General features: G+C 51.6%; 1 protein-coding gene across 1 annotated transcript in view; it reads right to left on the bottom strand.

Moving 5' to 3' along the window:
• Window positions 1-12,513, bottom strand: part of TLE2 (TLE family member 2, transcriptional corepressor) — a 221,309-nt gene that overhangs the window by 35,565 nt on the left and 173,231 nt on the right. Inside the window, exons 10-13 of the mRNA XM_078669649.1 lie at window positions 10,766-10,904; window positions 9,807-9,958; window positions 2,564-2,634; window positions 969-1,218 (exon numbers count right to left, since the gene is read on the bottom strand). Coding sequence (XP_078525775.1) covers window positions 969-1,218; window positions 2,564-2,634; window positions 9,807-9,958; window positions 10,766-10,904 — 612 coding nt within the window. The remainder of the gene's footprint in view (window positions 1-968; window positions 1,219-2,563; window positions 2,635-9,806; window positions 9,959-10,765; window positions 10,905-12,513) is intronic.

Below are 12,513 nucleotides of genomic sequence, written 5' to 3'. Positions count from 1 at the left end.
TATCCCTTTGGGGGACCACATATCACATGCCACCAAAGAGAAGTGGCCAAAGCACCCCCCCCCCTCTGCCCAGAACGGCCTCCACCCACAGAGACAAGCCGCTTAATTGAGAGTCTGGCGGCCTTAATGAGGACGGCTCCAGAGACATCTAAATTATTAACCATTTTCATTTATATTTTTAATAAAACAAAAAAAATGAAATCTCCGCTCTCTTCCCGCGCGCAGAATGCGCCCTCGCTTCTCCTTCAAGCACCCTGGGTACGGCGGCGGGGGGTGGCAGGGTGCAGGGTTGGGGCGTCTCGATAATTGGGGCATCCGAGTAATGGCAGGAGAGCTGGTGGGGAAGGTACAGGTACCTCAGAGGTGTGAGGGGAATTGAATGATGGGATAAAGTTATGTTATGTAATGTTATCTGCACTTATACCGCGCTCGGCAGCCCGGCGCTTTGCAAGGTACATAAAACACAACTCAGTCAGTAGGCCAGAAAAATGAAACAACAACAGAGTAAAATAATACAAGCTAAGCGAATACAAAAGACTTGGTGGTGCGCCTGAACAGCAAGAGATCATCAAGTGCCCGAATGTAAGGGGGGGGGGAAAGAGTTCCACATATTCGCCGCCAGTAGGTGTGAGAACCTGGGGGATGGGTACGTGGGTAGTAGGATACCCGAGTGGGGTGGGTGAGAGACCCTGGGTGGTGTGAGGGAATTGGGGTGATGGGAGATGGGTACCCGGGTAGTGGTATGATACCCGAGTTGAAGGGTCATCTACTTGTATCAGTAGAACCTCCTCAGAAGGCCTACAGCCACAAACAATCCTAACATTGCACAGAAAACCCACCATCTTTGATTAGTTCCCTTTTCCACATATGTTATGTTATGTTATCACTGATTTGTAGCGCGCACAGCTACTCAGAAGAGTGTCCCGGCGCAGTTTGCAATGGTAAAGGTCTGCCAACCTGAGTCTTACCAGGCAGTCCAGCAGGGCAACAGGGTTCAGCGTGCCCACCTGAGCCACGTCCCACACCTTCACGCAGCCCTTGCCCCCCGTGTAGACGTGCCGCATGGTGGTACTGATGGTGACGGTGCAGACCACCTCACCGTGGTACAGGGTGTGCAACGGGCGGGCTTGGCGGGGGATGCCAGGGCCAATCAGGGCATCGGCAGGGAAGGGCACTGGCTGCATCTGTCTGTCTGCACCCACGTGGAAGGAGTAGGCTCTGGAAAAGGAACACAAGACAGCGACATATTCAAACAACTTATTTTCCATCAAGAACTTATAGTGCTCAGAGGTAACCTATACAAAATAAGTGGTTGATTTCTGTTCTTTGATCTGGTTCAAAGCGTGGGCAGTGAATACTGCTGCAGCAGCAGGAGTGGATGGCATGGGCAGAGGCATCAGACATCCAGTGCTCGTGCCCACATTCTTCTTGCTGGGTTTGTAAAAAGATGTGTCGGTTTGTATAGGAGTGAAGCTTGCAAGGCTGCTGAACAGGTTATACCTGTTCTCGGGTTACGGTAGAAGTTTGTCCTTCTGCTGACCGTGCTGTACTTGTTTTATGTGTGAGGGAAGCTTGTCCTGCTGCTGCCCAGGCTGTACCTTGCATGCATGAGAGACGCTTGCACTGCTGTGATCAGTGCTGTACCTGTGCTGTGTGAGGGAAGCTTGCACTGTTGCTGCCTGTGCTGTACCTGTCCTGTGTGTGAGGGAAGCTTGTACTGCTATTTACAGCCCAGCAGCCCGTTTTGTACCTCTTTACCTTGTGGCTGAAGTTTTCAGTGCATCTGCCAGTGCTGATCAATTCTGTGTTTTCTTAAGTTTACATTTCTGCTGTACCTATTGTGTGCATGGAGCTTGCATCATTGCTCCTTTTGCTGCACTGGTTCTGTGTGAGGGAAGCCTGCGTGCCCGCTGCCCAAACTGTGTAGGAGAGAAGCCTGCATACCTGCTGCCCAAACTGTGTATGAGAGAAGCCTGCGTGCCCGCTGCCCAAACTGTGTAGGAGAGAAGCCTGCGTGCCCGCTGCCCAAACTGTGTATGAGTGAAGCCTGCATGCCCGCTGCCCAAACTATGTATGAGAGAAGCCTGCATACCTGCTGCCCGAACTGTGTATGAGAGAAGCCTGCGTGCCCGCTGCCCAAACTGTATGAGAGAAGCTTGTGTTGCCTGCTGCCCAAACTGTGTGCGAGGGAAGTCTGCATGCCTCCTTCCCGAAACGTCTGCGAGTGAAGCCTGCGTGCCTGCTGCCTGAATGTGTGAGGGAAGCTTGCATGCTTGAACTGTGTGTGAAGGAAGCTTGCACTTCCGCTGTCCAAAATGTGTGTGAGGGAAGCCTGCATGTCTTTTGTCTGAACTGAGCCTGCTGCTTGTCCGTGGGGGGGCTCGGACTGCTGCTCAGTGTTTATTTTGTTAAAGAATAAGTGTTGGGACCCAAAGTGTTCCTTAGAAGCTTGTGGCTGGTGCTATCGAAGGTCGACAATGGCTGTGGCCTGTTTGGCTCAGCGAAGGAACCGGGGACATTGCTAGAGTGTGACTCCCATCTTGACGCCCTCGCGAGTACTCACGGTTTGGTGCCCGGAGCCGATGCCAGGCAGGGGGGTAGAGCCGAGCTCCTGAGATGGGATTCAGAGGCCACCTAGAACAAAGAAAGATGGATCAGGGACACTCACTGTCCACAAGGCTGTGAGCCAAGGAGCTGCTGCTGTGAGGAGGTTATCAACTCTAGAAGAGGTGGTCGCACCTCCGCAGCCCCCACGAATACCCCCCCCCCCCCCATGTCCTTCTTTACACTTCTATGGAGGCAGCGGATTGGATGGTGGGTGCTGGAGTTGGCTGGGGTCACTGGACCTCCTGGGGCTTCTTCTATCCCTTTCAATTTGTGAAAAAAGTAGGTGCCAGGGACCTTCTCAGGAAGAGGACATTACAGCTTGCACCATCCACTGCCCCTGCCAGCACCGCCAATACCAGGACCAACACAACTACTTAACATTACACACCTACAAGTGAGACAATTCCAGGCCACACAGAGCTACAAGAACGGTATGGGTGGCAAGTACAATTCATTTTTAATGCATTTTAAGTATTAAACTCTGTTGTTGTGTTCATCTCAAAATTAGACAGACAGCACCACCATGTGGTGGACTGTCATTAGTGCCAGTGTTGAGATTTAAGTGCTGGTGCTTAGCACCGGAAACCACCAGCTCAAATTAAGTACTGCCTTTCGGACTTCTGATTTGTGTCCTTTCAGCAGGCAGGAAGTTAGGAACGGTCAAGTAGATGGAGGGTACTGGTTGGTGTTGGCCGGGCCTGTGTCAAACAATTTTGACACTAATTCGGTTTCATGAGGGCAAACTTTTGTTCAACTCCTCGTTCCTAGTATGAATGCGGTCAGGTGGGGATGTCTGTTTACTGTGCAGCTTCAACGCCGTGTTGTGCATGTTCAGGTGTCGAGTGATCCAAGTTAAGGTGCTTCCTGGGCAGGGCAGCTTGGCTGCACCACTTGCTACGATAGGCCACTGACCTTGGTTATGATTGGCCCTGGTCATAGATAGTCAGTACTAGACCTTTGTGATTGTTTGAGTGCAGTTGTTTATATTTGGTGGTGTGTGCACTGTAGTCGTCAGTGTCGTTTTGTCGTTTGTAAACAGATCTTTACCGCGCCATGCTTGCGCCACCTGGGAGGTTTGGTGCTTGGGTTTAGTGTCTTATCTTCTAGTGACACCTTGCTTCAGGAGGGGGTGGAGTGCAGTTGTCTGCACTGTAGCACTAAGTGCCTGCTGTCTCTCAGATGTGTGTGCATTGTTCTGACTGGTGTCTTCTCTCTGTGGTTGCTCTTTACTCCGGTTGGTACTTCTGTGAGCGAATAGCGCCAACAAAGAGATTTCACCAATACTTGGCGCTGCCCTTGTAGGACACAAGGATAACAACATGCGCCCTTTTCACTAACAGGGCCAGGTCTGATGTCCTCTGCCCACCCTCACACATACCCATGGTGTTCACGTGTGCTCGCACTGGAGCGCCCGCTGGCCGCGCTGTCCGGCTCGCGTTGGGTTAGACCTTCTGCTTAGGGAACGTTCAACACAAACGGATGATGGTCAAACTCACCAGGAAGATATTCGGTATCAACAGTGATAAGTGGACTACAGTGCGACTCACCATGGGATATCACAGGTACAAACAGCGCAGAGCAGTACTCACCAGGGGCTATTGCAGGTACAAACAGCGCAGAGGAGTACTCACCAGGGGCTATTGCAGGTACAAACAGCGCAGAGGAGTACTCGCCAGGGGCTATTGCAGGTACAAACAGCGCAGAGGAGTACTCACCAGGAACTATTGCAGATACAAACAGCGCAGAGGAGTACTCGCCAGGAACTATTGCAGATACAAACAGCGCAGAGGAGTACTCGCCAGGAACTATTGCAGGTACAAACAGTGCAGAGGAGTACTCGCCAGGGGCTATTGCAGGTACAAACAGCACAGAGGAGTACTCGCCAGGAACTATTGCAGGTACAAACAGCGCAGAGGAGTACTCGCCAGGGGCTATTGCAGGTACAAACAGCACACAGGAGTACTCGCCAGGAACTATTGCACGTACAAACAGCGCAGAGGAGTACTCGCCAGGAACTATTGCAGGTACAAACAGCGCAGAGGAGTACTCGCCAGGGGCTATTGCAGGTACAAACAGCGCAGAGGAGTCTCACCAGGGGCTATTGCAGGTACAAACAGCACACAGGCGTACTCGCCAGAGGCTATTGTGTGCTGTTTGTACCTTCAAGAGTACTCACCCTGGGATATCACAGGTACAAACAGCGCCATGAAAGATATTGCAGGTACAAACAGTGCAGAGGAGTCTCACCAGGGGCTATTGCAGGTACAAACAGCACACAGGAGTACTCGCCAGAGGCTATTGTGGGCTGTTTGTTCCTTCAAGAGTACTCACCCTGGGATATCGCAGGTACAAACAGCGCAGATGAGTACTCTCCAGGGCTATTGCAGGTACATACAGCGCAGAGGAGTACTTGCCAGGGGCTATTGCAGGTACAAACAGCGCAGAGGAGTACTTGCCAGGGGCTATTGCAGGTACAAACAGCATACAAGAGTACTCACCAGGGTCTATTGTGTGCTGTTTGTACCTTCAAGAGTACTCACCCTGGGATATCAGAGGTACAAACAGCGCCATGAAAGATATCGCAGGTACAAACAGCACCATGGGATATTGCCGGTACTAACGGTGCAGAGGAGTACTCGTAGTGGAATATCGCAGGTACAAACAGCGCAGAGGAGTACTCACCAGGGGCTATTGCAGGTATATACAGTGGTGAGCAGTACTTGCCAGGGGCTATTGCAGGTACAAACAGCATACAGGAGAAGTCGCCAGGGGCTATTGTGTGGTGTTTGTACCTTCAAGAGTGCTCACCCTGGAATATCACAGGTACAAACAGCGCCATGAAAGATATTGCAGGTACAAACAGCGCAGATGAGTACTCTCCAGGTCTATTGCAGGTACATACAGCGCAGAGGAGTACTCGCCAGGGGCTATTGCAGGTACAAACAGCGCAGAGGAGTACTCGCCATGGGATATTACAGGTACGAACAGCGCAGAGGAGTACTCGCCATGGGATATTACAGGTACGAACAGCGCAGAGGAGTACTCGCCGGGCGCTATTGCAGGTACATACAGCGGTGAGAAGTACTCACCAGGGGCTATTGCAGGTACGAACAGCGCAGAGGAGTACTCGCCGGGGGCTATTGCAGGTACATACAGCGGTGAGCAGTACTCGCCAGGGGCTATTGCAGGTACAAACAGCATACAGAAGTACTCACCAGGGTCTATTGTGTGCTGTTTGTAGCTTCAGGAGTACTCACCCTGGGATATCACAGGTACAAACAGCGCCATGAAAGATATTGCAGGTACAAACAGCGCAGATGAGTACTCTCCAGGTCTATTGCAGGTACATACAGCGCAGAGGAGTACTTGCCAGGGGCTATTGCAGGTACAAACAGCGCAGAGGAGTACTCGCCATGGGATATTACAGGTACGAACAGCGCAGAGGAGTACTCGCCATGGGATATTACAGGTACGAACAGCGCAGAGGAGTACTCGCCGGGCGCTATTGCAGGTACATACAGCGGTGAGAAGTACTCACCAGGGGCTATTGCAGGTACAAACAGTGCAAAGGAGTACTCTCCAGGGCTATTGCAGGTACATACAGCGCAGAGGAGTACTTGCCAGGGGCTATTGCAGGTACAAACAGCATACAAGAGTACTCACCAGGGGCTATTGTGTGCTGTTTGTACCTTCAAGAGTACTCACCCTGGGATATTACAGGTACAAACAGTGCAGAGGAGTACTCGTAGTGGAATATCGCAGGTATATACAGTGGTGAGCAGTACTTGCCAGGGGCTATTGCAGATACATACAGCGGTGAGCAGTACTCGGCAGGGGCTATTGCAGGTACAAACAGCATACAGAAGTACTCGCCAGGGGCTATTGTGTGGTGTTTGTACCTTCAAGAGTGCTCACCCTGGAATATCACAGGTACAAACAGCGCCATGAAAGATATTGCAGGTACAAACAGCATACAGAAGTACTCGCCAGGGGCTATTGTGTGCTGTTTTTACCTTCAAGAGTACTCACCCTGGGATATCGCAGGCACAAACAGCACATATGAGTACTCTCCAGGGCTATTGCAGGTACATACAGCATACAAGAGTACTCACCAGGGGCTATTGCAGGTACAAACAGCGCAGAGGAGTACTCGCCAGGGGCTATTGCAGGTATATACAGTGGTGAGCAGTACTTGCCAGGGGCTATTGCAGGTACAAACAGCATACAAGAGTACTCACCAGGGGCTATTGCAGGTATATACAGTGGTGAGCAGTACTTGCCAGGGGCTATTGCAGGTACAAACAGCATACAGGAGAAGTCGCCAGGGGCTATTGTGTGGTGTTTGTACCTTCAAGAGTGCTCACCCTGGAATATCACAGGTACAAACAGCGCCATGAAAGATATTGCAGGTACAAACAGCGCAGATGAGTACTCTCCAGGTCTATTGCAGGTACATACAGCGCAGAGGAGTACTTGCCAGGGGCTATTGCAGGTACAAACAGCATACAAGAGTACTCACCAGGGTCTATTGTGTGCTGTTTGTACCTTCAAGAGTACTCACCCTGGGATATCACATGTAAAAACAGTGCCATGGTATATTACAGGTACGAACAGCGCAGAGGAGTACTCGCCATGGGATATTACAGGTACGAACAGCGCAGAGGAGTACTCGCCAGGGGCTATTGCAGGTACAAACAGCATACAAGAGTACTCACCAGGGGCTATTGCAGGTACAAACAGCGCAGAGGAGTACTCGCCAGGGGCTATTGCAGGTACAAACAGCATACAGAAGTACTCACCAGGGTCTATTGTGTGCTGTTTGTACCTTCATGAGTACTCACCCTGGGATATCACAGGTAGAAACAGCGCAGAGGAATACTCGCAATGGAACATCGCAGGTACAAACAGCGCAGAGGAGTCTCACCAGGGGCTATTGCAGGTACAAACAGCACACAGGCGTACTCGCCAGAGGCTATTGTGTGCTGTTTGTACCTTCAAGAGTACTCACCCTGGGATATCAGAGGTACAAACAGCACCATGGGATATTGCCGGTACTAACAGTGCAGAGGAGTACTCGTAGTGGAATATCGCAGGTACAAACAGTCAGCGCAGAGGAGTACTCGCCAGGGGCTATTGCAGGTATATACAGTGGTGAGCAGTACTTGCCAGGGGCTATTGCAGGTACAAACAGCATACAGGAGAACTCGCCAGGGGCCATTGTGTGCTGTTTGTACCTTCAAGAGTACTCACCCTGCAATATCACAGGTACAAACAGCGCAGATGAGTACTCGCCAGGGCTATTGCAGGTACATACAGCGCTGAGCAGTACTCGCCAGGGCTATTGCAGGTACATACAGAGCTGAGCAGTACTCGCCAGGTACAAACAGCATACAGGAGAACTCGCCAGGGGCTATTGTGTGCGGTTTGTACCTTCAAGAGTACTCACCCTGGAATATCACAGGTACAAACCGCGCAGAGGACTACTCGCCATGGATTAGCGCAGGTAAAATACGGTGCAGAGGATCACAGGTACAAACAGTGTATAAGAGTATCCATCATGGTATATTGTAGGTACAAACAGCACAGATCAGTACTCGCCATGGGATTTCATAGGTACAAGTAATGTTCAGAAGTACTCGCGAAGTGCTATCACAGGTACAAGCAGCGCACATGATTACTCGCCAAGGGATATTACAGGTACAAGCAGCGCACAAGAGTACTCGCCAAGGGATATCGCAGGTACAAGCAGCGCACACGAGTACTCGCCAAGGGATATCGCAGGTACAAGCAGCGCACATGAGTACTCGCCAAGGGATATCGCAGGTACAAGCAGCGCACATCAGTTCTCGCCAAGGGATATCGTAGGTACAAGCAGCGCACATGAGTACTCGCCAAGGGATATCGTAGGTACAAGCAGCGCACATGAGTACTCGCCAAGGGATATCCCAGGTACAAGCAGCGCACATGAGTACTCGCCAAGGGATATCCCAGGTACAAGCAGCGCACATGAGTGCTCGCCAAGGGATATCCCAGGTACAAGCAGCGCACACGAGTACTCGCCAAGGGGTATCGCAGGTACAAGCAGCGCACATGAGCACTCGCCAAGGGGTATAGCAGGTACAAGCAGCGCACATGAGCACTCGCCAAGGGGTATCGCAGGTGCAAGCAGCGCACACGAGTACTCGCCTAGGGGTATCGCAGGTACAAGCAGCGCACACGAGTACTCGCCAAGGGGTATCGCAGGTACAAGCAGCGCACACGAGTACTCCCCAAGGGGTATCGCAGGTACAAGCAGCGCACATGAGTACTCGCCAAGGGGTATCGCAGGTACAAGCAGCGCACATGAGTACTCGCCTAGGGGTATCGCAGGTACAAGCAGCGTACAGGTGTACTCGCCAAGGGGTATCGCAGGTACAAGCAGCGCACACGAGTACTCGCCAAGGGGTATCGCAGGTACAAGCAGCGCACATGAGTACTCGCCTAGGGGTATCGCAGGTACAAGCAGCGCAAAGGAGTACTCGCCAAGGGGTATCGCAGGTACAAGCAGCGCACACGAGTACTCGCCAAGGGGTATCGCAGGTACAAGCAGCGCACATGAGTACTCGCCAAGGGATATCGCAGGTACAAGCAGCGTACAGGTGTACTCGCCATGAGATATCTCAGGTCAGGGCTTTATGTGGGCCGGGTCCAGCTGGTACCCAGCACCGGCAGTTCTAAAAGCAGGTGCTGACACGGGTCCCCATCTGGCTCTCCAGTTTTGCCCTCGCCCTCACGGTGAGAATATAAATCTTCGCCTCTGCAGCAGCACCACCTTTAACTGTCTTTAAGGTAACTTCAAATGCCCTGGTTGTAGTTCTTTCACAGTCTCATCATTTCAAAGCTAAAACATTTCCAATAATTAATGCAACGAAGCCATAGTTGCTGCTTCTTTATCTTACACAACTAACAAATCATTGACAATGCAAATAGTCCTGGCTTGTTGTAGGTGGATTGTTTATTGATGTATAACATATCTGGATGCAATGACAGAAGTAGCAAAATACCATTTGGGCAGTACACTATGATAAGCACAGAATTTTACTTGCGTGTTTTTAAGCCACACTCTTAATGACGTCGCCACGGCCCTTTGAGAGACCCTCAGAATTTTCATTCCAATTATGGCCCGGTCGCAGGTATGAACAGTGCCCGGGAGTACTCACCATAGGGGCTCCTGCGTACATCACTTGTGGAGATAAATGGAGGCTCATGTAGCTCTCACCAGGCACAGAGAAATCACCATTGAGGGCCCCGTTTGGAACCAACCCGAAGGACGAAGGACAGCTGCTGGACACAGACAAGGGACTCCGAATGCCTGGAAAAGTCATAACACTGGTGAGGTGCTAGTTAGTAAAGCAGGATTGCTCTTTGATAAACACAGATCAGATATTTACTTGTGTGAACTCACCAACAGCCCCCCAGTACCTCCTCCCTGGAGACCATGAGAGATGCTCTGTACGTGGAGGAGTGTGGCTCAATGGTTAGAGCGGCAGACCGATGCAGAGGTCTGGCCCGGGCCCAGGGTTCAATTCCCGCCTCGGCGAGTCTTGGGCTCAATATCCTCGGACCTGATAATTCTCGCCTCGGTGCCTATTCGAATCATGGGTCCCACTCTGTGACTCTGGGCAATAGCTTGCTTAATCTCCACAACGGCCCCAACAGCGCTAGGATGCCGGGCTTCACCTTGGGGGTGCCCAGGAGTGGACACTTCACAGGGAAAAGCCAGAAAGAGTTCCACAGCGGTATGAGTAATAGCGCCAGGAAACCGCTTGGTGGCAGTGCGCTCTACAAATACCGTGACATTTACATTTACTCACCAACAGGCCCCCCCGTACCGCCTTCATACATATCACGACAGGTGCCCCATACTCCCGGACAGCCCCCCGCACCTCATCCACGGCACAAGCAGACAGCAGAGGTGCCCATCCTCACCGACAACCCCCCCATACCTCCTCAAGGGCATGAGTAGACAGCAGAGGTGTCCATACTCACCAACAACCCCCCCCCCGTACCTCCTCAAGGGCATGAGCAGACAGCAGAGGTGCCCATACTCACCAACAAACCCCCCCCCCCACTACCTCATCCAGGGCACGAGTGAACAGCAGTAGTGCTCCATACTCACTGACGGGCTCGGTGACGGTGGCCAGTCTGGCGGAGAGGAGCCGTAGACGAGAGGCTGAGCTGGGCCCAGGGGTGGGTGAGTCTCTGCAGGGTGAGGAGCTACTTGACTTGGAGGCCGGAGTGCTGGTCATCGTGTCCACCTGTGTGAGGAGAGAACCAGAGGTCATAGGTTAGAAGAACCTGCCTTTCTAGGGTACCCTTCTGAGGAGGCCTGGACCCGAAGAAGTCTCAGAACCCTATCAACCTATAAATCAATGGTGAATCACTGCACCTTGATTACTTTCACTTGACTTATTTAATCACATTTTCGAGTTCACTACGAACTAATAACTGTAGTTGCCCCGCTTGCTGTGAGTGCAGCAGGGACACACAATAATATGGTATTTAGTACAATTTTATTCATGTGTCACAGGCTTGCACTGTCACAGTGCAGGGGTGGGGGGTGGGGCGAATTAATGCAATTGCACCATTACTTCATTCCCTGCCAGGGCGCATGTCAGATTGGTTTCCTGTCTAGAGCCGGCCAGTCTGACATGCGCACTTCAGAGCTAGAATCCCAGGGCTGAGAAACCGCCAGGGAAATGCAGCCACAGGCCCCCAGCCTCAAAATGAGTAATACTTTATTTGTTGATTAATAAAAATCATTACAATCAAGAATAAAACACAATGGGTTAACAGCATTATTTTTTGCCGATAGAACACATATACTAATTTGTACCGAAAATTAGCCCCCAAAGTAGTGCTGGGTTAGCCTGCTCGCCAACCAATCACAGGATTGGTTGGTTTCACATAGCACAAGGGAGGAAGTCCTTCCCTTTCCGCCCGAGTCGCTGCTGAGGAGAGCACCAGGACGAAGAGAGAGGCGGCCACCAGAGCCTTCGTGCCAGCAAGGGCACCATATTTGTGAGTTTTTTTGTGCATCGCACCCCACCACATTTTAATGTTGCCGGCTGCCACTGCATGCATTCAAGGGCAGGGAATTCAAGATTTTATGGCACTTTTCAAAAGAGAAAGTGAACACAAAAGGAAACCAACCGAGGCAGGGAGTGAGCTGCATGGAGATTCCTGCTCCCCAGAGGTGACCACTGGTGGGGAGGGGAGAGTGGGTCCTTTCCCTGAGGCCAGGAGGTGGACAGAACGCCTGGGAGGGTGCAGTAGTATGCATGAACAGCAGTTATAAAGGGGCCAATACTGTGTTCCCTTTAGGTAGCAGACACTGATGGTCACAGTAGCATATGCTTGTCTCAAAGATTAAGCCATGCACGTGTAAGTACACGCGGCCGGTACAGTGAAACTGCAAATGGCTCATTAAATCAGTTATGGGGGGGGGGCATCAAAGGCGCCTTGCCCAAGTTGCCCAGAGTGGTGTCGAGCCGACTGGTCAGGCTACAGGATAGCTCTGCTGCCTTGGAAACCAGACACAGGTGACAGCAGAGGAGAGCTGGTGCTGTGCTGTCACCCAGACTGGATATTCCTGCCTTTAAGTGGGATTGTTCCTTCTTCTTTTCATCAGTCGGCCTCATTCCAGTTTTTCCACCCCCTCCTCCCCTGCACAGAGCAGAAACCCCTCTGGTTCTCCTACAAGACCCTGCTCTGTGCACTCCAGAACGGGCGGAGGATGCGGAGCAGAAAACAAGCGGAAGATTCTGAAAACTTTGTAGCAGTGCCTAGAAGCCCTGAGGTTGGTCCTGCAAGCGCTTGCCGCCGTCTGAGATATTGGGTGTTAAGGTCTAGACTATGGCTTCCTCG

Source organism: Lissotriton helveticus, chromosome 12, assembly GCF_964261635.1.
Source record: "Lissotriton helveticus chromosome 12, aLisHel1.1, whole genome shotgun sequence".
NCBI classification, from domain to species: Eukaryota; Metazoa; Chordata; class Amphibia; order Caudata; family Salamandridae; genus Lissotriton; species Lissotriton helveticus.
Note: the sequence above shows the minus strand (reverse complement) of the source record. Positions and strands in the feature narration are given on the sequence as shown.